Raw genomic sequence first — 27773 nt, 5'->3', positions numbered from 1 at the left:
TGCCTTGATTTACTCCTCCAGTTTAAACAATATGATTAGGTTGCACCAAAAAAAAAAAAAAAAAAAAGCTGTATGTGGGTATGTGGGCTACTTCAGCTGAGGCTGAATATCAGTGAAGGATGATATAAGGATCAACCTTATTTCCACTTAAAATAAGCTACTTAGCTTCAGGTTTGGAAAGGCAATGAAGCTGGTTTTGGCCTGATAAAATGTAGGATATCTTGTCAGTACTGCCAATTAATCCTGAGCTGGTTAGCTTTCTGTAACCAGCCTAAATGAAGAACTGTCCCTTTTCAAGGGGTCTAATATGTGGCCACAGGAGACTATTGCAAATTCCTCATTTCTGATACATCAGACAGCTGTCCTGTTTTAGCTGGGACTTACAACCTCACACAGTCTTCAAGTAACCTCAAAGGTAGAAATAGTTTCATTGAGAAATATTTTCACAAGATAGAGGTCACCTCTTTTACCTAGGGATTGCACTAAAAGGAGAATACAAGGTAGACAATATACAAATAATTTGGACTTTCATTATTTGAAGATCCCATGATATTTAAAAATTACAGGTTTACATTAACAACAGAAGTACACAACACCCTATTCTGAAAGAATGTAAGATATCACATTGTAAAATTACACACTGAAAAATTATTTCAAATAATTTTAATATTTTTAATATATCAATTCTAAATTTCTTTCTCAACAATCAATACAAAAAAACTCACTGTAATTAGAAATGCCTGAGCTGAATTGTTGCAGACATGCACTGAGTTAAGCCTCTGTTCCATAAATCCCAGGAAAGAATGAGGAAGAATTGTGACCTCATGTTACTGCCCTTCCTTGTTATATAGAGAGTATGTAAGATTAGGCTATGGACTGGAAAATTGCCCTATCTTAGTGTTACAAACAGACAAGTAAAATCATTCCATGTTACTTCTGTTTGCCTTCAGCAGGAAGTGAGACACTCTGGTGGTGTATGTATAATGACAGACAGATTTTAGGTGCAGAAAGCTGTTACTCAGGCATGGTACCTTTTTCTCCTAGCTACACTGATAGAAGAGAAGAGATTTTTCAATAACTGGTCTATGAATAGGAATAAAAATAAGCTTGTGAAGTCCTTAAACTCTAAAAGAGGGTACCTTGTCCTATGCAGCCATAGAGATATGATATAAAGAAAACATACTTATGAAAGTTCCACATCTGCCATTAGTGGATTACCATTTACCAATAATTCCAAGCCATTTGTGTTTCATGTTCATAAGGAAGCTCAGTTGAGCATATGAGCTGTTGAACTTTGATTAAGTTACATGCATATGATCATCTCATTAGGTCTACTGTCTTAGTTTGTTGCTTTGATTCCACTGAGATTTCGGGTTTTTTGTTCCTTTAATTTGTTTCTTGACTGCTCTGCTGATGTACATTAATTAGCATTCATTTTTCCAAGAAGCCATGCTGGATAGCAACAGCATCAAATTTAGAAGATGCAACCTAGAGAACATTCTTAGAACATTTAAATCAGTTAAGTTTAAACATTCATTTGAAGTATTTTGAATAAAATTCTGGTTTTAATACCCTGTTCTAAGGTCACTGTTTTGTGAAGAAAGAACAAGTACGTTCTGCATTAAAAAAGTAACAAGCGGCATTTTGCATGTTGAAAGACTTAGCTCATTCTGTATTGTGAAGTCCTAAAAGGCTGTTAATTGTAACCACCAATCTAGATTACCACATGGTACCATGGCCCCCTATATAAGCAAACAAATAAACAAATATGTTACAGTAGAAACAGCTAGAAGGCATAGCCAATGCTTTAAAGATCCAAGCATCACTGTCATGCTATTATAAAATTCTTTAAAACTTTATCAGGGTGCATTAAATTCCACCATTTAAAAGAATCATATTTCTTTTACAGTTTTGAATTTGAACAGATAATGGAACACCTAATAGTTTCCAATGGCACTCCTACCTGTCACTGTCATCTTGATTTTGAAGGTAGCCGTTGATAGTGTTGACTAAAAAGCTAAATAAACGACCATATAGAGATTTTGCCAAGAGATCCCGGTAAAAATCTGCAATTTCTATAGTGTGCCTCCGAACAATTGTGTCTCCTAAGAGAAAAAGCAGAAAATGGAGATGAAAGTGTGCTGTAAACTTTGCCTTAAGAAATTTTAGTTACAGTAAATTTAGCCGCAGTTACTTCTCCTTTGCCAAACATTTACATGGTGTTAGCTTTATTTCTGAAGCCTCCAGTGCAAGATGAGAAGACTGTCAACACTCAAAAGATTTTAAGTTTGGAAATACATGCCTTTATACTTTGTTCAAAAGAAATGTGTGAGTACTACACAGAACTAATATTTTACTGAAAAGATTTTTTTCAGATTTTTTCCCTAAGACACTCCTGTCGATTACAGTTCTTAATAATATTCCATATTAATATCTAATCTGTTATCTTTACACACTTTTGTAACATTAGTCAAGTTAGGAGCCCATCAGCATCACAGTGTGAAACTGCTTTGTTCCATATTACAAAGGCATTTCTAATTTAGTGGTCCAATCTGATTTACTGCATGGCAGATAAGCCTACATATTCCTCAGAGGGAATATTTCCAGGACTATATGAGAAATAAGAAACAAAAATTCACAGCTTTTAAAATTTTTAAATCAGAAAGCTCAAAATGCCACCAGGTCTGATCTATGAGAGTGTAAGCTTGGAGAAAATTACCTTTAAAATACTGAACATCAGTTGTTAAGGCTGAAGCAAGCTCATCTGGTGAAACCTGCAGCATCCCTGCCACTGAAAGGAAAAGAGAATGTAAAGAAAGACTGATTTAAGCAATACTGTATATTTCATTTTTTACAACAGATTTTCTTCTGTAGATTTCTTTTTGAATAGTGAAAGATTCCAAACATGAAAGAAAAGGGTGCTGTCACAGGAGTAATCAAAATTAATGAACACATAAAATCAGATTACTATAATCAGTACTTTGTGAAGTATGAATGTATCTGTATATTACATTACAGCTTTTTTTCCCCTTCAAAGACCGATCAGGACTTTCCCCAGGGTTTGGCAGACTTTCTGTGGTATTAGAGTGAAGGTATGCTACTCATTGACATTCTGTATCCATAAGCCGCTTGTGTGAGATCTGTTAGTGACCATGAGGGCAAACTTCAAAGCACAGAAACAAGAGTCCCTTTTCAGACATAGATTTTGAATGTGAGGAATTCAATTCAAGGCAAATTGCTCAGCTGTTGACAAGCAGTGCAAAATCATTTCAAAACAAGACTGCACAAAGTGCACTGTACAATTTCTTTTGGCAAACGATAGCATTAAATATGACATTTAATTAGCTAATTTGCAATACTGCTGTTTTATTTCATCCCTTAAAAATCTGTAATTTATAAAACATCCAAGTCAATTGGATATTGTCTTCCCACATAACTTATGAATTTTCAGAAGCCTTTTTTTTTTTTTTTTGTCTCCCTGGAATTGTGTTTCCATCTGTCGGTGGAACAGTGCAACTTCCCTGCTGTGGGACCAGGCAGGCGCCGCTCCGAGGTCGTGTCCTACTGACCTTGCTCCAGTAGCTGTAGGTCGGACACGAACGCTGTCTCAGCATCTGTCAGGGCCGTAAAGCGAATGTCTCCAAGATGCAGGATGGCTGAGAGAATCACAAACAGGTTCTCCACCTCCTGCACAGTTTTTTTTTTTAGAATTAAAGATAAAGAAAAGATCTGTTGGACACACCAGTGAAAGGCAATGCTTTATAAAAGTATCAATTCTGTTTGTTTGTATCATCAGCGTTTGATAAGTTGAAAAGCATTCACATTTGAATTATTAACAGAAAATTTGAAATCAAACTGGAACCTAGCTAGGACATGAACCAACAAAATTGCTTTTTATTTCCTTGTTTTAATGTCACATTTACCACTGGGTTAAGATAGTTTTTCCCAACGTGATAAAAATACTGAAATATCTTTAATGAATGCACGGTTTCTGCAGGAAATAAAACATATTTTGTCCATAGAGAATTCCCATTGAGACAATTTCTGTATCTGGGAACAGCAAGGGGGTTTTTGCCTCAACCAACTGAGTTCACAGTGTCTACCTCTAGAGGTTCCTGGTATTAAAAGCTGTAATTAAGGTCCAAAAGAAAAAAAAGCAACTTTCCTTACCCTCACACTGTCCCTCTGAGATAGCATACTCTTCTGTGATGTCTCAGATTGTGAAGCAGTTATCTTTAAAGGCAGATTTTTTCTGTCCTCATTTTTATCACAGCAGAAGAAAACTAACTTTCTTTGGTTGTTTTGGTTGGTTAATTATATTTAAAATATTTTTAAATTCAAGGAAAAATATGATCTGTAGAATATCAACCTTAAATCCTAAAATATGGAAATCGTGTATTTTTGGAAGTTTTACTTTTTTTAAGAGCAGTTATATAACAATGGTGCTTCTTAAAATGGTAAAACAGGAAACCTGATATCCACTATAACATTATATGGCATTATTTATAGAAAAATTAATTGATAATTCTTTAAATACTTTTTTAAAATAATATTTAGAGCCTGATTCTGCTGAAACTGCAGAAGTGACAGTGAGAAATTTCACTTATCAGAATTTGCAGACTAAGATTATACATACACTACTAATGAAATACATAGCTAGTACATCCTCTTTTTTTTTTTTAAAGTTTTATTCTTAATTTCTTCATGTTATTTCCCTGATAAATATGCCAATCATCAAAGGACTTTAGAAAAGCTTAAAGTCTTTCTGGGATAGATTATAGCACCTCCAGTGCTGTTTAAGCAAGTTTGCTTCTCTGAGCTACACTTTAAGACAAGAATGTCAATCTCTTACTGCATGAGAGAGGCGTCAATAGGGAAACAGAGTATTTTAGCATTACAGGGTACCAAAGCTGAAGATTCAAAAAATCCAATATATACAGAGAAAGTCTGAACAAGATAACTCTTAAAATAGAAGAAGTTATGCTAATATAGCATTCAAACTAGGGTGCTATACTCTGCTTCTTGGGATGGTATCTCAGGCAAGATGAAATGGCACACTCGAGGTGCACACTCCTTGCTTGTAGGTTAACTCCTTCAGAACTGGTTTGGGGATTGCTGTGCAGCACTGAATGACAGTGAGCTGGGATAGCTTTTTATTCTGGTGATTTTGGTAAGGTCTCAGGTATATTTCACATTCCACATTCTCAAACACTTTATCATTGTGTAAGATGCATGTTTCCCCACCTTTAAAACAGTAGCTGGTTTTAATAAACACTAACATTCTTTGGAAGATAGCATTAATGGCTGCTAAGGAATTTTTATGTACTTCTTCAAAAATATTATCTATTCTGTCATTAAATGTGGCTAGGCAGTCAAGGAATGATACATACAGACCTCTCCCTCTACCTCAGAATTAATGGGTAGAAATTTTAGAAATGTGTTTTATCTACATATTGCCCTCTAACATTCAACACGGGAGATCAGCCTGCAGTACTTGAAAGTTTCGCAGATTTCTTGCCCCCTAAATATTATTCTAATGCTGCCTGAATACAGACCAGCTTTCAAGATGTTGACACTTTTCTGAGAGGTAACTTATTTTCAAGAATTCTGAGTGAAGTACTAGACTCAAAAGAATACTGTATATGAAGCATTATCAGACAGTTACTGCAGGCTTATAAATCGTGATCCATTTAGCATTCAGTTATATGGGCTGAACCCCTTCCTCAACAGAACAGAAACATTAATGAAAGAGCAAGAGAGATCCACTGATCCATCAAACTGTGAACACTGGGTTAAATCCAAAAGTGTCTGCACTTTTTGTTATTGAAATCTACTAGTACAGAGCTTGAGCCACTAAGAGTAAGGAATAATATTGTCATATATAGCCATGTCTGTTCAGTTTTGTACATGGCCTCATGAACATTCATGAAAATAAACCCTACTCTTCATTACATTGAAAGGTGACATTTTTTACTGCCTTAACTAGGGTGTCGGGGTCCGCTGTTATGTGTCTCTGCCCCGACACAGGGAAAGGTGGTTCTGGGCGGCCGCGATTGCGAAGGATGAGCCTGGACTCTTAGATTTTTCGGTCTTCAGTTCTGTTTATTATCTCTTATCTACAAAGTTTTCTCTTTGCCCAGCCGAGGTCCGCTCAGCAGGACAGTCACGTGCACTCTCCCCCGCCCACAGGGCGGGTGTGTCTTTTATAGTGAAAATTACGTGTGCCATATTTACCTTTATTTCCCAATACTATTCATCCTTATAGACAAGTGCACTTTCACTACGAACCAATCTCCAAGTGCCAACATCACCACACAACATGGGAGACATGAAGAAGAAAGAGGAACTCAGGACTACGCCTTGAATCCTCCATCTTGTCTTCATGACCCCCTTGTACCCATTTTTCTAAAATTTATATTTCCCTCCATAAATGTACCATTCACACCCAAGAAGTTCTTATTTCCTCCGTCACAGGTTCTTCTCCTTTTGATGGATCGAAATCCAACTACCAAACCCTTTTGGCATCATTCCAGGGTTTCCGAGCCCCCCAGGGGCTCCCCTGGTGTCTCTGCACATCCACAGTGATGTGCTGAGATCCTACACTAGGGAATGCCAAACAGCTCCATGGTGTACCAATACCACCACAGAAGTCTAAACTTCCCACCTAAATAACAGCTTCAGCAGTTTACAAAATTTTTGCTGATAGCCCTTGATCCTTTTTTATTAGAACTGCTGCCTGTCTGTCATTTTTGATGATGTTTTAACTTAGAGTTACATTAGCTTTTGTCCCCCTCTTTCTAATGATATTGTACAGGAGTAAGTTCTTACCTCCTTCTAAAACTACTCTTGCTTATGTATTTCTCTTGCAGAGGTGTTCCAGCTGCAGTGTGCTAGGTTGCATACACATTTGAAAGAAATATGGGGAGTTTGTTAATCACTGTAGTATCCTGAAGGGATGCACAGTTTACATGAATTCTTATATTCATCCTTCTATTTCTTCTGATTTCTGTCATACCTCTGTCCTCTAGGACCTCTTCTTGATTAATTTTCCAAATTATCTCCTTCATTAGTTCCATAGAATTAAAGACAAACAGCAGGCCTATCTTCTTGTTGCTTTTGGGGAATTAAGTCAGCTCTTTCAAGTTACCTGGCTCTAATTTTCTTTCCTAAATAGGTATTTACTTCTTTTCAGGTGCTGTTAGCATATGTGTATTTCATAAAATTAAAAAGGATGGGAGATAATAAGGAAGAGGAAAAAATTTCCGTGGCTTTTATGAGGTGTCATATGGGATTTGATTGCTTCTTTTTATCTATGTAATTTAATTGTTCAGAGTATTATACCTTGAAGCTGTTTTATGAATATTTAAGAACTAAAAAGATTCACATTGTTGGTTCTGTGTCTAATTAAAAGTGATTACAGTAATTTCCCTGAAGTGAACTAGTGCTGTATTTGTTTCAATGTCTTAACTAACAGGGGAAAAAATTGAAAAAAAAGGACAGAAAGGTGCTTCTTTTACTCACAAAAGGTTATCTGTGTGAGTTACTTATGGCCTGCTTTCAACTAATATGATTATTTTAGCCACAAATAACATAAGCTCATATAACTTACCAGGCTATTGAATCCCAGAGCACCTAGAGCTTGTTTTAGTATGGTTAATTTCTCCCTGTTTTGAGGGTTGGCTGCTAACATCGTCTCTTCTGATCCAGTCTGGCTTAGATACCTGTACAGAAGAAAAACAGCATATCAGGTATTTACAAGGCTGGTGCATGATCAAACTTTTGAAGTTAAAGTCCAGTTTCACATTTCTAACCAGAGGTTTATTGCAGATTTTTCTCAGCCTTTGGAGGCAGCAGTACCAGCGACAGAATGTTCTGTATTTGATTCTTAAACTTTTGCTTAAGGCTCACCCCAGCCCCAACTTCAGCCGCACAAGGCAGCTGAAATTTCAAACTGGGTTTATGCCACTGCCAGTTTTGCCATTCTTGCACTACCAGAGATCCCCCTTCAGAAGGCAGATTTGAGGAAACCTCTGACAGCTCTGACTGCTCTAAATTCCCCTCTTGCTGACAAGGGAATAGATCAGCCCTTAACTGCCACAATGTTCATTCCTTCCCCCTGCAGCAGAACGGGTGATATTCAACATCTTTCAAACTGAAGCAGTAATCAAGTACACACAGTAGTAAGTGTACAGCCCTTAAGCTGTACTACTTTGCACGCTGCAAAGCAAAAGGAAATTTTATGTACCTTCCCAAAAATAATGATTAGCAGAAAGAGAGACACTTGTGCAGCAGCTAACTCAGGAAAGGAAAAATCTCAAGGAACACAAAGAGCAATAATACAAAACAGATTAATCACAAACTATAGCAAAACAGATTATTGAAAAATGCAGCAATGTAGCCTTTACAACAATTTATTTTGATCCTTTTGAAGTAAGTCCGTATTTTTAAAAGTATTCAGGTATCTTCACAGAGCTGAAATCACTAAGAATCAGGTATCTGATTATCTTACAGGATCTGATTTCTAATTACATAATGCTGAGAATGTAAGATATTTTCTTTTATTGCTTTCATTAAATTATCATAATCATTAAAATACACATTCATCACACAGTTTGCAATCTTCACAAATGTCACATAAATAAGCACAAGAACTCTCCACACCTTTGTCCAAATAACATCATCACTACACCAACAAAGGTGGACAATTTACACTGCACCAGAAAAGGTGGACAATTTACACACATTTTAGCCCTCACCCTTCACCATAATTACAACAAAAAATTCCCCACAATTATTCTGCTCTCTACTGATGTTCAGTCTATGATCTGTCACTTAAATATGGGAAACAATACTGGTTTAATTTTTGACAATTCTTGTTTACAATCATGTTCTTATACCACTGTAGAGGAGACAAAGTTTCAAAATAAACCCTATTACCACAGAAGGTCTGGCAACACTCTAGTAGGGGTGGTAGTTCTTATAAGGATTCCCTTTTACATGAATGTGTGTAGGAAGAATTATTTAGTATTTCCACTTTTCTAACAGATGAGGTTTAAATAGTACCCACAATGAAACATAAAGTGCCTTTTTAGTGAATCCATATCAGATTTACCAGTGTGGATTCCCCTTGCAGAGATAATGGCATGATTTACCCCAGCAGGTGGGCAGAAGAAGAATGATGGGGTTAAAAATGTGTGCCTGGGAGCATAAGTACCTTTTGCACCCACAGGAGGACTAACTCAGCAGTTATCTCAAGTATGAACATGCCTCTCACATCGGTGGATAAAGCTGGTGCTTCACAAATCTTTGAGAACATGTGTCTGTGAGCATCACTGCCAGAGTGCAGCACTGGTTCCTCAAGGTCACTAAAACATTAATTTTGTCAGACTGAGATAGATACAAATGATAGCACAGCTGTCAAATCAGCTAGAGCAGATGATACAAAGTGTAGCTGTTATGTTGTAAGTGTTATATATAAGTGTAGCTTATGTTGTTTTGTGTTTTTTTTTTTTGTTCCTTTTTTTGTTTTCCCTGGGGATTTTTACTTTGCCTGTAGGTTCAAAAGGAGCCTAGAATACATCTAATACTGAATCTGGCATAGAACCTTCTGGTGTAAAGGTTAATCCATCAGAAAAATTTCCACTCTTCTGAACTGCTGCATGAGCTTATGCCAGTAACATGTTATGCATCATGAGTTGGTGGCACTTTTTGCTCGATAATTAGGAGATTTACAGCAGCAGCCACTCTGCTGTCAAAATATTCTATTGTTGAATGCTGTAGGAGTTGGAGGCATATGGCTATTTCTGCAAGAAAAGCCTCCTCCTCAATGGTTTTCTCCCTAAATAACTCTTTGTCTCTCTTGGTACTGAGCAGGGAGTAGTCTTTCCTGTTCTGTGAAGAGAATACTCCGCACTTCTCCTTTTTAAGCCACCCCATTTAACCAGCACATTTTTAGCACAGCTGAAGTGATAGTGGGCAGTGCTGTTGCAAAAAGCTGTGTGAGTACTACCAAGCCCTCTGAAAGCAGGCTGCAGCACAGCAAGGTGGTGCAGAACCCTCACTCCCTGAGAGGAAAGGGCTGAGCTGAAACCACATGAGCCAGTTTTGCCTTCAGCACAGCGCTTGCTGATTCAGCAGGGGGCAAACTGGGTACCTGCCAAACCAGGTGCCTGTGGCTCTACAAACCATCCATACACTGCAGCATCTGCTGGGACCTGCCTCTTGGAAAAGAATCTGACTTTCCTAGCTATACACGTCCTGAAGACTTAATCAGCAGATGTGCTGGTGTTCTTGGAAAGGGATGCAGTTGGACATTTTCTAAGGTGCACTTCAATTTATTTTCCCCAGTCTAAAAGCAATTAAATTATTTTATAACGTTTCATGAGGCCCACTCATTTTTCCAAACTATTTAAGGACTAATGAAATATGAAACATTGCTTTGAAGTTTTGCACATTTGACTGTTATACATATATAATATAGAGTATACTTATAATAAGGATGGACTAATTGTATAGAGCACTTGGAACTTCTAATGGGTATCATACAACCCCCACAAAATGTAAGAAATATACAGTGTAACATAATATAATGTAGCCATACAAGGAAACATATTTTCCTAATTATTAAGTACATTCTACCTCAGAAAAATAGTAACATTTGTATAGAATTTTATTTTTCTTTTAAAACAGCTCCCTGGCAGCTCATTCTTTCCACCTTAAAGATGCTGAGGACCAAAAGGGTTTGGGACATGATATGTGCTAATATTACTACTCTAACTTATTTATATTTAAGAACTGGAGTCCAGAACAAATTTTAAGTTGTCCCCGCTTCTACAAAATTAAGGAAAGGGAAAATACATGTGTCACAGTGTAAAAGTCCTAATAATAATAAACATTCCTTGGTTGAAGACACATCACTTTTCCATGAAATGCAAACTTTTTTCTAGGATGTGTATCTTTCCTCATATTTATAGTGCATTTTCATCTTTTGACATTCAAGTGGCCTGAGCAGAATGGCATTGCTGGTGATAAAGAGGAACTATACTGCTCAAAATTTATATTTTGAAACTACCATGGAAATTTTATTTATTATTTTTACTTAGATTTTTGCCATTGTCAACCATACCCATGAAAACCTACGATATTATTTGAGTGTGTGCAATGTTCCTATAAATAGTCTGTGTTCAAACGTAAACCAGAAATGGTGACTCCTGAGTTCTTTGTTGCTGATATTTTTAGTAAAAGAGATACTACTGCTATACAATCCAGAGCTTATGTTTCATAATATCTGATGCACACAGGCTGTGCACCAGTTGATGCTTACTCAGTTCAGTTTTACTAGCCTTACTGGCATATCTCTGTGTGCAAATTCATTCTGAAAAATGAATCCATCAAATTAGTTTACTGTAGTTTTAGAAAGAGATTCTCAGATTTTGGATGAAGTTGAGCCTCTTAACTGAAGGTAGCTACTCAGACAAATGATATTTATATCTCTCACAGAAGCGACAGACCACAGAGTTTATGCAGTTCTAGTAATTAATCCCTTTGCTGACTGCACAACTATCTGTTTAAATGCTACCCCATGCTGATATTGGCATTGGAGCAGTACTTTTAACAGACAGTTTATCAGCACACAAAAAAGTTTTAAAGACATGATCAGTGATTTTCATTTAAAAAAGAAGAAACTCACTGATTCTCAAGACTTCTTTTCTTAAAGAAGATAAACTAATTGATCTGCAGTATAGTCACTTTCAGTAAAGCACAATGGTACATTAGATAGACAATTGCTTGAGAAATATAAGGGGCTATATAGTTTTTCTTTCTGATTTTTTTCCTAACAGTTCTAATTTGCAGCACTGTAGCAATCTCATTTATTCTAGTTTCTAAAAGAAAAATGTACTATGTCAAAGAAAAAGTCAATGGTGATAATTTTTGAGCATATTGTTTATCATAATATACAATTTTTGAACCATCATTAGAATGACACCATAGATCACATTTTCAGGTATGGGTGTGGCTAGTACAACTAAGAGTATAAAAAAAGTACTTAGTGTGACGTTCCATTCTTAAACATTATTGACCCATGTAATTCCATAATTACCTTACTTGTTTGCCTTGTCATTCTCATTATAATGGTCACATATCATCACAATTATTGAACTCACATATTTGGTACACAGATCTCAAATATGAAGAAGAAATATGTATCTCAGCCTACCTGAACAATACTGAACTTTTGTGACATAAACAGATTTCAAAATTTCCTACATAACCCCACCAGTTAAAAATTTTGTTCAAGTAATTAATCCTCTGTTTAGTTGATTGAGCAAATAATGAGACTAAAGCTACAACTAGCTAAGACAAGCAAAGATTAAAAAGAAAAGTTTTGACTATCAGTTTGCAATTGACAGAAACTCAGCAAAATAATACCTGATTTACATTAATTTATTTTCTTTTGAATGGTAACCCAAGAGCATTTAGTATCAAAGTGATCTGTCTCATTCAACATAAACAATTAATGTAATTTCTGCTTATTCTTAGAACTGTTACATTTATATAAAATCAGTGAAAAGACAAAAAATAAATCTGATCATAAACCTTAATATTTCACTAACAGAGTAAGTAAAACATTACCAAAACTCTATCCTAACCACTTTGCATTTGTAGAATGTGACACCTGAAATGTTCACATATTCTGTAAGAGCAGCCTTTTTATGCCACGCACAATATGTAATATTGTGTTCTATAGGATACAGAAATATCTACTTCATTGCAGTGGTCCCAGTCATATCTGACAGGGAAACTGTCTGAAACAGATTCCTAGGTTGCAACCAGTTCCCAGAAATTCCCTTTTGTCTGGACTGTTAGAATTGGTTTTCAACGGAAGATGAACCGTGGATTTGTCAGATGGACACTGCTTTTCTGAGAGCTTTCCTGAAGTAAATACCTCTTTTCATGAATAATTAAAAGAACTCTTGGTAGGATTATATCATTAAATGGCTCTAAGTCACGGTAAAATTTTAGGATAAAGCCCTACGATTTAAAAAAGGGGGTTAGAGTTTTTTTAAGCTAGCATCTAGCTGCTTCCCACTTGACTCCTTTCCTGATGGAGGATGAGTGCTGACAAATCTCCATTTTGCTGTACAGCTTTCTGGGCCCTACCAGGTTTGATATAAGGGAAACAGTACAAAATCAGTACAAAAAAGTCTTGAAACTTTATTACAGACGACAGTGAAGTAAATGCTACTTGTGGTAATAAGGATTTCAGCAACCACAGTAAAGACTGTCAGTAAAAAACCTTCTCTCAGTAAAAAACCTCCTCAGGTTACAGGCAAAAAGCTTCATTTTCTAATTGTTTATACTCAGAACAATCTGAATAGATTAGAAACAGAGTACCAGTGTTTTTAGTACCAAAAAACACCCAGAAAAACAACCCAACCGAAACCAAACAAACAAAACCTCACAGAAAAGCAAGGGGCTGACTAAAGGTATCCTGCTTTATTGGCCATAAAAAGTGACAGAGATCAGATGAAAGCAAATTTTGTCCAGGAATTAAGCCAAACAAATGACTATTAAAAAGATACAATTAAACAGCAAACAATTAGAGAATAAGACAAAAGGATATCTGAAAGTACAAATTCAAGGCAGGTAAGGCTGATTAGGCAGTGGATCACCAGAACAGCATCTAGTACAAACTAAATGAGAGTCAAGTATGCCTCGACAAGGCAAAAAATTAATCATCATATATAACACCCTTATTTGTATAGGCCAACACAGGAGTCATAAAATACTTAGCATGGTTAAAGCTTGAACTTGACTACTCTGTGTGATTTGGGGCATCCCATTTCAGGAAAATCAGGATCAGTTAAGAGAAAATCTAGAGGAAAGCAGCAGCAGCAATGAATCAGAAAATAGACTTAGGAGCAAATTGTCATTAAATATCACCTACAGAACACCGAGAAAGATATTACAAAGACAAAAATTCCCAGTCTGGAAGAATATACCTGGAGGTTTTCAAGACTCGACAAAGCTCTGAACAACCTTATCTGATCTGCCAGCTGGTCCTGCTTGGAGCAGGCAGTACAGTAGAGATCTCCTGAATTATTATTACCAAAATGAATTATCCTGTGATCCTATGAAAGATATTAAATTTATTTCTCAGATAAGTTGGGATCTCTTGTTTTGGTTTGTTTGGTGTTTTGTTTTGGTTTTTTTCAGTCTCATTTAATGTCAGTAACTTTGGCCCCAGAAAGGTGGCACATCAAGCAAAGATAGGTCTTGAATTGTAGACATTACCTTAACCTTAAAGAAGTCCCTAAAATGCAAAAATTGAATACAGGTGTCAGAGCCATAAAAAACCTAAGGATGGATAAAATTTCATCAGAAATTTACATTGTTTAATATCTGAAGGGATGACGGGCTTCTAAAATCAGAACAGTCTTAAACACCAGACTCCTACAAAATGACGAGTCAAAAAGGAACATAATATTTCTGCTCTTCTGCTCAGGTCAGCAACCCCTTCCACTGGTCTAGCTAGTAGTTTAAAAAGCACTGCATTATTATTTTATGAGGAGGAAAATTTTTTCTGACCTTAAAAACAAATATTTTGACAAGAACTTCTAAATCACCTTTCTTTTTTAAAATTTTAGAAAGCTCAAATTTTATAGAAATTAACCTCAAATTTTAAGAAAAAATGATAAGCCAAATTTATCATCAGGAAATTTCCAGACACTTTAATTACCTTTTATGAGCTATAAACCAAATTAAACCTCTTTTAAGATTTTTTTAAATACCTTCAAAATACCTGAATTTTTTTTAAAAAGACTGGGGGCACAGGATCAAACTCTTGGAATTGATGAAAATATCCAAAGCAAGCTGGATCAAAATAATGGTCAGGACACATCCTATGACCCCACATCTCCAAGGAAATACAACTTAGCTTGATTTTGTATCTAGACATTAAATGGTTTGTACCTTCCACATGAAATTATTTATTAATAATGCTACCAGGATGGCTGAATAAGAATCCTTTCTTGCACATAATCACTCAGGGAGGATAAAATCTTTATTCTACTGGGCTCCTGGGTAAAGGTGAACAGTAAATGAACTCAAACTTACTTTACTTAGACTTTAGTTCTTATGTTTTTTCACTTATGAAGTGAAAAAAAAAAAAAAAAAAAGGATAGGGCTGGCTGGAAGCCACAACAGAAATTCTGCTTATTCCAAATACCATCCTGAGGCAGAAAATCACAGGTTTCAAGATCTGGGAATGATAGAATCATGGTCCTGATAAGAACTGGGAACATGAATGTGAACCCAGATGAAACTGCCCTGGCTCACAAATCAGTTATATTATCTTTCTTTTGTGCTGCTGAGGCAATAGATTTTCAAAGGACCTCCCTGTTTGCACAGTAGACCCTGTCTTCATACAAAGGTTTGGACCTTTGTACACCAGATCTCTGGTGGCCTTTTCAAACCAACAGCAAAGGAAAATATTATTTTTTCCGGTTTATATTCCTTTAGTTGGTAAAAGAAAAAAATGGAAAGAAAATAAATACATTAGAAGAGCTGAATGTCATGATCTATTCTTTTTTGAGACTCTCAGCCAGCTGGTTCCTGTGAGGAGTTAAAACTTCTCTGGTTTGCTTTCTTCTGCTGATCCACTTGCCCACATGTCATTTCTCTGCTGTTAGTAGCATACCTCTATAACTAACCCAGAGAGAAATAGCATAGTATCAACTCATATTCTAGCACAACTGAACACAAAATAGGGTATATTTTGTTTGCAAAAAGGAGTTAAAAATATTGGATAAAGAATTTACATGGAAGGAGCAAAGAATAAATACTTAGATAAACTAATCACTAAATACAGGACTCTCTGTCAATACTTAATTAGGCAGTGCAAGCCTCTGCAGATCATGTTGTGAATCAGAAATTCTGGATTTTGTCTATAAATCCCTTATTTATTTTATAAAAATGACATACAAATAAAAGTGTTGAAATTCTTTCACCAATTAAAAATATTGTAATCATATATTAAATATTAAAAAAAGAAAAATCATAAAACTGAGATCCTGATACTTAATATTTATTTATCCAAAGCAGAAGGTTTTTGTTCCAACTTTTAAGACAAAACCCCCATGTTCTGGTTTTTATTTTTTCTGTTGTTTGTTTTGTTTTGGTATTTTTGTTTGTTTGGGGTTTTTTTTGGGTTTTTTTTTGTTTGTTTGCTTTGTTGTTGTTGTTGGTTTTTTTTTAATATATCATGTTGTAAGTCTATGGAAACCTGTCATGCAATTGTTCTCCAAAACAATTATGTGCTGTCCAGTTAAAGAAATTCAAAGGAGATTGAAACCAGGCACTTTCAAAACGTCACCTTCATCCTGGATATGATTCCCTGCATATATCTCCCCTCACACAGAGGTGTCCAAATTCTTTCTCATCATGATGATAAGCAGGATATAGAACTGACTTGTCACTTGCTATGCATGAGCCTTTCCATAAGTCAGCTTTATAGGCAACTGCTAGGAAATACTGTGCCCATAGCTCAGAGAAGAGCACATCAGTCAGATGTGATGGATTCAGGAATGCCTACTGGAAACATTCATTTTCTTCTAATTCTGTACAGGCTTTGCTTACAGCTTGACCTTAATTAAAACGTGTCATTAAAAAGCACACACAAGTGTGCTCTCAGTGCCAACTGCTATAAAATGCTGCTTTGGTTGTTCCAAAACCAGACACAGACCATGCCCATCACGACATCATATACAGTGATTTTATGCCATTGGAAAAACAAGAAGTTGTTTTCTTGCCAGGGTTACAAGTACTGTGAAGTAGAATAATGAATTATTTCACCAGTGTGTATTGTCCCAATTCAGCAAAAAAACTTCTGCCTAACTAACTTCAAACCTGTGCTTTGTCCCACTGATTTCAGTTGGATCTTAGAATCCAAATAACTATCAATAACTGGAAGCTGTAGGTGAACACCCTCTGTTGAGCTCTGGTTCACTGAGAAAGGAGGAAAGGCAGACTGAGGTGTGTGAATCTGGAGGAAATAAGTAGTACTGGCAACCTAGACTTTAAGCTGTCCCAAGCATTGCTTACATAATTTTTAGGCCTTAATATTATGTAATCTTACACTTATTTTCTTACACTCTGTGCAATGGAGATTCCAAATATACACAAACATTCCTGAACTGTAACTGTATGACCTAGGCATAGTGGAGAAAACACAATATTTAGCTATTTAGCCTAGATGAACCTGACCCAACACAACCATGGCACATTTTGCCCAACACCATCTGAGGAGTCTCTGATACACTTCACAATGAGCCACACAGACTCCTCTTTCAGCTCTACTTGTCATTATATAAAGTCTAAACCAGAACATTATTACAAAATCTTCATTAGTTGATGCTTTGTTGCTTGAAAATTCTCAAGAGAGCCAATGTCACAGGAGGATGGAGTGGTATTTCATAATCAGGTTCCAGCTCTAACACAATCAATACGCATGTCGTGGGTGTCATTTAATGTGACATTGTATTAAGAAGCATGGATTAACAAGCTAAATCCCTTCCTTCCCCTTATTAGTGCTGCCCAATGAACCATGCACTTGCACAATCATGTGAAAGGCGTATGGCTGTTTCCTCTGCAGACCCCATTCCTCCTTCCCATCCAGTTCAGGGTAGTAGCCCCAGTCAAGCACAATGGCCAGCAGTAAAAATTTAACATTACCAGATCAGTTAATTTTTACTTTAACTTCACATAGAAATCATAACATCTCAGATATGGGTTAGTTACAGACAAAATATAAGCAAAATATATTTAAAAAACAGTTTTCCTACAAATAGGTCAGTTTACTGCTCTCACATTAAATATTTGTGAAGTATTTCTCTGAAATACTTTAAATTTTTGTAGGAGTTTAGCTATTGCAGTGACTACTTACTAAATCCGAAGATGCAATTTAGGTGTAATTAAATTTTAGGATTCTTTGGCTTGACTGAAAATGAATGACTTCATAATTCTACATATGTTTAAAAAAATGCTTTCAGAACTGCTGGAATTAGGGGTATTGAGTTTATAAAAGCAAGCCATTACCGTTCAAAAATAAATTCCACTAATCTCTACCATACTTACAAACTCACAGAGTAAGACATTTCAACAAACATTTTTATTTCTTTAAATATTTCATGTGAATATGGGAGGACAATGTATTCTGCTTAGTGAGGAAAAGCTGCTTTGCACTTAGCACTGTTTGATATGTAAACAGGAATGAGATAAAGACAAAGCAAAACAGTTGACATCAATGAAGTAAACGACATTTCCAGAACATGATAATGAATAGCTTCTGGCTTTTTTTCTCTCAGGGAAAAAGGGCATGCATTATTGCTCTTTTTTTTCTGTTGCCCCCAGTCTTTAAATATATTCAAATCTGAACAAATTTTATACCTTTGAACCTTGTTACCCTGTAGCACTGAGCTGGAGTTACTGCTTATCATTTAACTGCACATATTTCTGCTCATAATTTGTGCAATAAAGTATCAAAAGTAGCACTTAAAAAAAAATCTGAATAGCTTTGTTAATGTCAAGGGGTAAGGTATCAGCATAATGTTAATTAACTAAACACTGTAGACAGATTTGATGACAGCCAGAACACAGCTTTTATTTTTAGTTTTCTAAACTAACAAAATTACAAGTTATGTATGTGTTTTGTAAACTGGTTTTAGCACAGAAAGCTTATATTAGCCCATGTGTTATCCAGCAAGTAGTTTTGCCTTGATATTTTATAAAATGAAATTTCAAATAATTCTGTAAGAAAGACTGTGTGTACTATGAAATACATAAGTTTTACAGACAGTGGATATACTGAAAAGGAAAGCAAAGATATGCATATTGGTCTGTAGCCTCAAAATGCTAAATGTTGGTAGGCTTCAATCAGATATGGTTTTTTCCTAATTATATTGACAATCCTGTGGAATAGGTTGAAATCAGAGACTCGAGCATTCTTTTCCTAAAACTACACAAAAACATAAATTTAGAATTATTCCATTAAAAAGAAAAATGAATGTGCAGCAGGAGTGACTCAAAATACAAATTTTCACACGTCTGATGGTAATACAAGAATTTATACAGACATTATACCTTGAACTGTTTGTCTGACTCGTGATTCAGATATTTTACAGGACAAAATCACAAGATTATAATTCTGTACACTACCACTCTAAAAGTATAATTTTGAAACTTAATATACATGAAATAAGGAGCATAATGCTGATGGTGATGAAAAAGTAGCAAATAATAAGCATTGCTAAAGATGTAAAAATAGTAAGCCAGTCTGCATGCAAGTGCAAACTGGTCCAATCCATTTCCTGAAATGCTTCAAAAATTGTTTGAACTTTGCTCCTACAACTAAAAGCAATTTTGTATTTCTATGTTCAGATTTTGGCATTGTTTGCCTGGCAGATGTCATGAAGTTTATGAGCCTCAAAGACATTTCTCCACCAGCACTTGTTACTTTTAAAATGCTGATTCATTAAATAAAGTTTACTGTGTTAAGAGCCACAGTATTTGATCTAAACTATAAAAAGTGCTTATGAAATCTGCTTATAACTTTCACCATTATCCAGCTTAAATACTGTTAATATGCTTCAAAATGATTTCATATTACCACTGATTGTAGTTCATGAATCAGTTTCAGATAAGCTGACTTAAAAGAGGCACTCTTCTTCCTGTATATGCAGGTATGACCATGTCTATTCAGGTGAGTACATTAAACAAATAATTCTGAACAGTAAGATCCATTTAAAGCACTTTTAACTTGGTTAAAAATAAAAGGTAAGCCCCCCCCCCAAGACAACTTTTGAAATACTGGGAAATAGATATATTATTTACTTAACAATGTAATTTCCTTTTGGAAGTATTAATATAGTTAATTAATTAATCAATAATGATTATTCACCTTTAATGGACTAAGAAAGTATCATATACTACACAAATGTGATTTGGTGCAGTACCAAATTTTATTCTACCTTATTTTTTCTACAAAGCAAGAATATTCTCCTTGAAACTATAAAAGGAACAAATTAATGTGAATTTGTATATGTTATCTATTTAGAAATCCACAATCAACAGTTGCCGCTCCTTTAGTGTAAGAAGAGTTTTCTGCTTTTCACACCAAGCTACATGATGCTGGACACAGGGTTCAGTAATGGAGAACTGCCATCTGCTCTCCTGTGCTCAGCAAGACCAGCTTTGCCCCCCGGCCTCAGGACCCATTTTTGTCCCAAATACAATCCAGGACAGTCCAAAATGTGAACAGGATGGATGTATGTGCCTGTTTCTCTCATATCTTTTCAGCCCTCACAATCAAATCATGCTGGATGAAAGGTCACAAATGAAATACTTCTGACATTAAACCCCCTGCAGTGCCTTCCTTTGCCTCTCACAAGGCACCAAGGACACAGAAGCTCAGCAAACCCGAAGTAAATCTCAGAGGCTGCACACCAAGATCTCAATTGAAGGGGTGCATCTAAGCAAGTTATTTAGGTGCTGAAGCTACACTGACCTTATACTGTATAAAATACTGCATAAACTTCCAAAAGCACATATTTAGAGTACTTTCATGTGTGTCAAAATTGGACAAGGAGACACCCTACTGGGTCTTAGTGCTAAAATCTAAACCACATAGGAATTGTAAAGCTAGATTTTATTATAATACATTGCTTTCTAACAAAAATAAAAACAAATACAATTTAAAAGGTAACAAAAATAAATGGAGAAGAAAGATAATCACAGAATAATTATGCTTTAAACTAGTCCTTTCTCTTCTAAGGTATATGGGAAGCAGAAATGGGAATAGATTGGAGAGGATTGCAATTGCATGTTTAAACAGGCTCCAGAATAAACTGCATCACCAAAGAATTAGAGATGTTCCCATTTGTCCCAGTTTTGTCTTAGAGGCCAACCTAATTCCATAACATACCCACTGAAGTTCAGCTCATCATAGGACATATTTTAATACATGCTGCTCTATTCCTCTTAATTGCTACCTGATTTAGGAGTCCTGTTTAAAAAGAAGATTAGGTCTGAAATGTGGAAAATATACATAATGGAGCTGAAAATATACTGGGAAAGGAATGTCAGAGAGCATGATGAAAATGGGGGAAGGCCTGCAGCCACAAGGAAGTACAGATGCTTCTCTGCTAGTGAATCTGATTTCTCTAAACCCAAAGACATGAGTTATGAGCTATACAGAAGCAAATGTAAAGAAATACTCAGAATAATACTAGGACAATCTCTAGCAGTGCCAGTGTTAACACATCTCTATTTGAGACAGAAAAGTGATAAAAAAATAAATTCAAGTAAACAGTTATTTAAAGAGAAAAATAGATAAAATCATCATCACTATTGAAAGGCTTGGGCTGGCAGGGACTTTAAAAACCATCTGGTTTCAACTCCCCTGCTATGGGCAGGGATGCCACCCCCTGGATCAGAATGGCAATATTTATAACAAAGAAGGGTCATACAGAATTTCTCTGGTTTTTATTCAATGCTGGAAAATTCTAATGACATAGGATAGTGTCCCGTTGTTTTTCAACAAAATTATTCCATGAAATAACTTATTTTCCTATTTCAATTATTTACAGTAAAAGGCCACAGACTTATTTTTACCAGTGGTTAGTTAGTACTTAGTCTTCATAATCCTCTTGGTTGAAAACAAAACACAAAACTGGTGTAAGTGTACCAGCATCAAAATAAATACTGCAATTACTGTGTAGGTTTAATACTAAGCTGTAATGCCAGACTGGTAAATTGATTTCTATCCATTTAATGATTTGATTTGGTTAAAATTCCAAAAAAAAGGTTAAAAAAGAAATTAGCAGTTGTCAGAAGCCATACATTGCACTTCTCTACAATTATGATTACAAATACAGTTTGTTTGTCAAATGGTATTTTTACATTGTTTCTGTGCATTTTCCTATCATTTCAGTCAGTAGAAAATTCATAGTAACTTTTTTATTTCAGAATGTTTTCTTGATTTGCATCTCTCTTTGTGCAAACTGCATCTGTTCTAATAATTTTCTCACCCATATTAACACTGTTCAAGAAATGTTTAAACTTACAATCAGAAAAACATAAGGTTTATTATCACAGACAGGCCACAGATCAGAAAATCATAGAATCATTAGGCTGGAAAAGGTCTTTAAGATCATCGAGTCCAAAATCCACAAACTTGAAACACTGGAGCTATTCAGCTCTTCCCAGCGTGACTCCTTCTCTGATCTGGAGCTCCATTTACTCAGGACTGGTAAAAATACAGCTTTCTCTGGTTCAATAGGTTAATATATGTGTGCATTTTATATTTTATATATATATATATACACACACATTCTGTGCCATGATTCCAAGAGATGTGTCATAATCTAATTGGATACAGACAAGACCTATTTACAGAATTAAAAAGTTCCAAAGATCATCTGGGTGATGGGTGATTCATTGAAAGAAATTCACACGCCATTCTGTCCCACATCATTTTGCATAAAATAAATGCAGAAGCCAGACTGATAGAGTTGCCATTCTGAGGAGCTGCATAAAACTAAGATCCTGACATTCTCTGCTCATTAGCACTCAAATAGAATATTCAGAAAAAATTAATTAGTTACTTGTAGGCTTTAGACAAAACTCAGTTTCAGTAGCTAGCTTCAGAAAATACTGTGGAAATCCAGAAAATAGAAATAAAGTTCACACTAATCTCACACATTCAGGTTTAACCTCAGAGTAGTGGTAATTTTGAGTTATGATTAATGAAAGAACTAGAGGAAGAAAACTATGCCACACTTTGGGTTGTTCTTGCCTGCCTTTCCTAGAGAGAGCTGGCTACCAGTGCAATGAACAATACATGGCAGCACAGGGAGCTGAGTGAAGGCAGCAAGTTCAAACAACGGTGAAGAGTATCAGCTCCACTAGATCTAACACCCAGATGAGCTGGGTTCAGTGACTGGGGTTCTGTATGTCAATAACAATTTGTACAACACCCAATCCTGACTGGAAATTAATCTACAGTAATTGTATCAAAGTGATTCTACGAGTGACTTGTGAAACATAAATTGCAGAACTGTGTTATCACACTGAATTTATGGAATGTAAGAGGTAACTGGTTTCAGGAGCTGAATCCACTGAATCTCCCTCCACATATGAGATGATTAGCAACCTAGTAAAGGGCAAAGACATATTTTGTACTTAAAGTAAAAGCCAAATTAACTTTTCTACCATTTATGTGAGTAATTACATCTACTTTCAAGCCAGGGTTTCTTTGGCAATCTCACCTCTTGGAGCTACATCCATTTTCTTTCTGACATGAAACACTGGTAGGCTGCTTAAACAGTCAGGACTTAATTTCTTCAACACAGGATCAAATATAGCCTGAATATATACATGTATGTATGTATGTATGTATATATATATATATATATATATATATATATAAAATTTTCATAGCTCTCTGGAGATTTCCCTTTTTTTCTAACAAAAGCTTGAACTTGGCCCAGAAACATTAAGGTGTAAGACACTCATCAACAGAATTCACAAGAAATTGGAGAATTATCTGGTACATGTTTTTAGTTTTGCACTTGCTTTCCCCATTTAAAGCAATTTATTCTAAACAGTGTTTTATTGTATGTATAGTTTTCTGCTAAAAGTGAAACAGATGTGTTCAGTAGACTCTAAAGATCCCACTGCTCTTAACAACCAAGTTTGTTTCTTTCTTATGAATTAAACAGATTTCAGTTTTTTCTTGCTTCCAATTCTTCATCTTTCATGTCATGCTATGGACATGAAAGACAGAGTATTCTTAAACCTCTTTCTATATCATGCCAAAGAAGACAAGAAAGACAAAGCTCTCTAAACCAAATAAATATCAAATAGTATCAATGCTAGTGAAACAATGTAAATGCAAGTTTGTGGAATAAAACTAAACATGCAAAAGTAAACTGACTAGAGCAATAAAAAGGCAAAATCCAGAGCGCTTTTATATGGTCTGATGCAATTTTCTCTATTCCAAACTGACACCAAGGGAATGTAACTTAATAAATATTATCAGATATCTGAGTTCTTTTAGGAAAACACAGAAATACAAAGAAGAGTGCCTTCGCTTTACTGTACCACTATAAATGTAAAATTAATTCCCGAGAAAACAAGATGTGTTCATTTACACATAATTTTACAGGTTCAGCTTGTTAGAGTTATGATGGAGAGAAAAAAAAGTTGTTGAAAAGAGAAGTAATCAAAATGAGTGATTTCTTTGCCTCTCAGGGTCTGCCAATGGAGGACTGAACATCCTCCTCCACTAGTCAATCAATATGTATGAAGAATAATACAATGAAGAGGAGGCTGTTAACATAGAATGAAAGAAAATACCCAGAGGAATACGAGTTTCAGATTTGCACTCTGAACAAAGCAGAATTTCTGCAGCATTTATTCCGAAAGCCAGACAAATAACAATTACACTTGGGACCTCAGACAAAGACCCTGAGCTGTCTCAGAACAATTTTACTACCTTCACCTTACTAAATAAAAATTCTTCTTGAATTTCAAGCAAGTTAATGATTGTTAAACATCACTGGAGGTATAATTTTTTAAAGCATCCTTTGGGAATAAAGCAGTAATATTAAAAGCTGCTAATGTCGAAACTGGAATAAATAAATTAATCATTAGAATCCAAAGCTAAATTGCTTCTGCTTTCAAGAAGAAAAATGCTTTGGATATCTTGACATGTAATTAGAATGCAAGTGTGTAGGTGTGTATGTAACTAACCATGAATTCAGGATGAACCACTCAAAACAACTGCACAGCTAGATACTCAAAACAAATATTGTGAAATAAAATTAATAATGTAGAGGTACACCTTATGCATGAGGTGTAGGTATCTGCAAATAGAAAAATAACCACTAAATTTGAAAAATAAAGCAGATAAATAGCATTTCAGTTTTGTTTTGAAAACATAAGACGTGATCCTGATTATATATTCTGTAATTGCAATGCCAACCTCCTAGAAATGTGTCTTGTAGGACACAACTATCCACAAACGTCTCACAGGAAGGGGGTTTAAGATAGAGGAAATGTAGTCAATTTTCAGAAACACACTGTATATTAAGTTCAACACTGACATTATTGTCAGGTATTTCCTGAATATTAACATGCACAGTCATGATCTTAAGGAGGAAGATTTCGTCTACATGGTCTGGTCATCATAATTCTCCTGCTAAAAAACATCAAAAGAAACTCTCAGACACTGTAAAGTAATAGGCTCCTTTGGTTTCCATCTAGTTTTCATTAAAATGTGGCAGACTAAGCCTAAAATATGAGATTAAGCCTAAAAACTAGCTGAACAGAAGTGAAGCACACAAATGAGTAAAATAAGATGAATTAGACCACAGAGTAAAAAAATCAATATTTTTTAATATTCTTTTTTAGAAATCAATATTGAATGGAAAAAAACCCCAAACTTACACCCCATTCTATTTTTTAATCTCAGATATATCTGAAAACATATAGTGTGAAATGTTACACTAGAATTAGACAAAATTAGTTCCAGTCAATCAATATCACTTTGAAACATGAAGCTGTATCTTAATACAACATGTAATATAGTTTCTGATGCCCATCCTCAATAAAACTGAGTAAGTCACGATTATTATAACAAATCACAAACATCAGTCATTTACTGGTGTTGTCTCTACAGACTTCCTTCTCTGAAGTGCAAAGATCAACACTAACACTTGAAGATCATGGTCCAAGAGGTTAATGGAGCCTGACCTTCAAAGTAAGAATAAGAGAAGAAAAAGAGGCTAAGGAAAAAAAACACACAAAAACATAAACATTCCTTTTAGTTAAATTCCTGCTTACATAACGAATAGACCAACTTGAATCAACTCATGAGAACTATATGCTCAGAAAACCTGTATGAATGAGGAAAATAAAGGAAAACTGAAAAAGGCAAGAACATTGGGATAAAGATAAATTATCTGTTGAAATAAATAGGAACTGGAGGCTGAAGTTATAAGAGGATAGGGAAAAATATTAAAGAGAACAATGAAAAAGCACATTTTGTTGGAATATGCATATGACCTACATGCAGTAAAGGTGATCCAATCTCAAAAAAGAAATAATTTTAAAAGTTTAGACATCAGTAAATACAGTGTAAATAGGAAAATAACAATGGTAAGCAGCAAAAGTAAACAAGCAAAGCACAAAAGACAAAAGATAAAATTTAGACAATTCTTTTGACATTGAAAATATTCCAGATTACATAGATATTAAGCTCACTGAAACAAGTCCAAATCTGCTCCAGAATCTCAGACAAATACATCTGCTTTATACAAATACAGAATCTCAGACAAATACATCTGCTCTCCCCATTACCTTCCTGATAACTAGCCTGGTTTAGTTTAGCTGTCAGACCTCACTGGAACCTAAGTAAATGGAATTGCTTCATTACATTCAGAATGCACAAATCTTGCCCTTAAAACAGTAATACTCATTGTAAATCAGATTTTCATGGTAGCATTGCATGAAGACAGTCAAGAAACAAATGTTCACAGTTAAAGCTTTTCACTAGACAGCTGAAATATAAGTAAATCATATCAGGAAGATGCAGCTGATGGATTGCACCACGCAGATAAAAAAACCCCAAAACCAATCAAAAAACAACCAACTCAAACTATTTTCTATTTTATTTAGGGTTTCACCTATCCATATCCACCTATTGTACTGAAACAAATTTCAGCAAAAATAACTTAGACCTAACTCTCTTGTTTTTGAAATCTTCCATGTGCTTAAAACTGTATCTTCATGCTACCACATTATTTAGAAAGAATGTCAAGTGTGGTCCAAAAGTCTTTATACCCTTTGCTCTCAAGGTACTGCTGTGCTACTGTACTGTACTGCAATGCTACTGTACACAGCTTGATCTACTAGTATCACTGCATTGTTTTATAAATGTTAATGTACTTAAAATGCAAGGTTTTTGGAGAAAAGGAATGTGCTGCACATAATCAAGTTAGGACAGGAAAACCTGCTCAAAACAACAACAAAAAATTACAACTTTACTTGTTCAATTAGAACTTGAATGCTTGTTTTAAATTTAAGAGATCTTTGGAAGGAGGTCTCTTTCCAAGCAGAAGGACTTGACCTTCATGGTCATTCAGCTGCAGGGATGGTGATCCTAATCTCTCCTGCCACAGCCTCCCTCTCCTCCTGTGCTGACACTGCCCATAATGCAAAAGTGGAATACAGCAGAGGAACCTCTGAGTATGATCTTGACTCTACTCCTAAAATTAAATACAATTCATTCCAATTTCCTCATAGCCTAGAGCTTTAGTTTCTGTCAGCAGGACTTTAAGTTGACCCTCTACAGTGAAGTTCAGGGAGTCTCAACACCAGGCTTTTTTTGGGTAAGACTTAAAATTTGGGTACTATCGCATTCTGAGTTTCATCACACAACGTCTAACAGCAGTTTGATAAAGTGATGTAACTTGGCACTTCATACAGAAATTATCATTCCAGCAGGGTGGGAAAGTCTGATGTAACTCTTACAGATCTAGCTGTTTCATTCACAACACTTAAATCCACCTAGTTTTGTAATTTAAGCCTAATGCTTGGATTTTCCTCTAGTTCTCGATCTATCATACACAAATATCAGCATCAAGCAAATTGTGAAGCAAAGGCATCAGAATGGTCCTGTACAATCGCCTCTGTGAACTGAGCTATTTTGTCGT

The 27773-nt window shown here is 35.4% G+C and overlaps 1 protein-coding gene across 1 annotated transcript in view; it reads right to left on the bottom strand.

The window, feature by feature from the left end:
• MYO16 (myosin XVI) overlaps positions 1-27773 on the bottom strand; it is a 278913-nt gene that overhangs the window by 110186 nt on the left and 140954 nt on the right. The window contains exons 17-20 of the mRNA XM_041418140.1: positions 7610-7721; positions 3570-3687; positions 2720-2791; positions 1964-2105 (exon numbers count right to left, since the gene is read on the bottom strand). Of these exons, the coding sequence (XP_041274074.1) occupies positions 1964-2105; positions 2720-2791; positions 3570-3687; positions 7610-7721 (444 nt within the window). The remainder of the gene's footprint in view (positions 1-1963; positions 2106-2719; positions 2792-3569; positions 3688-7609; positions 7722-27773) is intronic.

This window comes from Onychostruthus taczanowskii, unplaced genomic scaffold (assembly GCF_017590055.1).
Source record: "Onychostruthus taczanowskii isolate IOZ18803 unplaced genomic scaffold, ASM1759005v1 scaffold58, whole genome shotgun sequence".
NCBI lineage: Eukaryota > Metazoa > Chordata > Aves > Passeriformes > Passeridae > Onychostruthus > Onychostruthus taczanowskii.
This window is presented reverse-complemented; position numbering and strand designations above follow the sequence as displayed.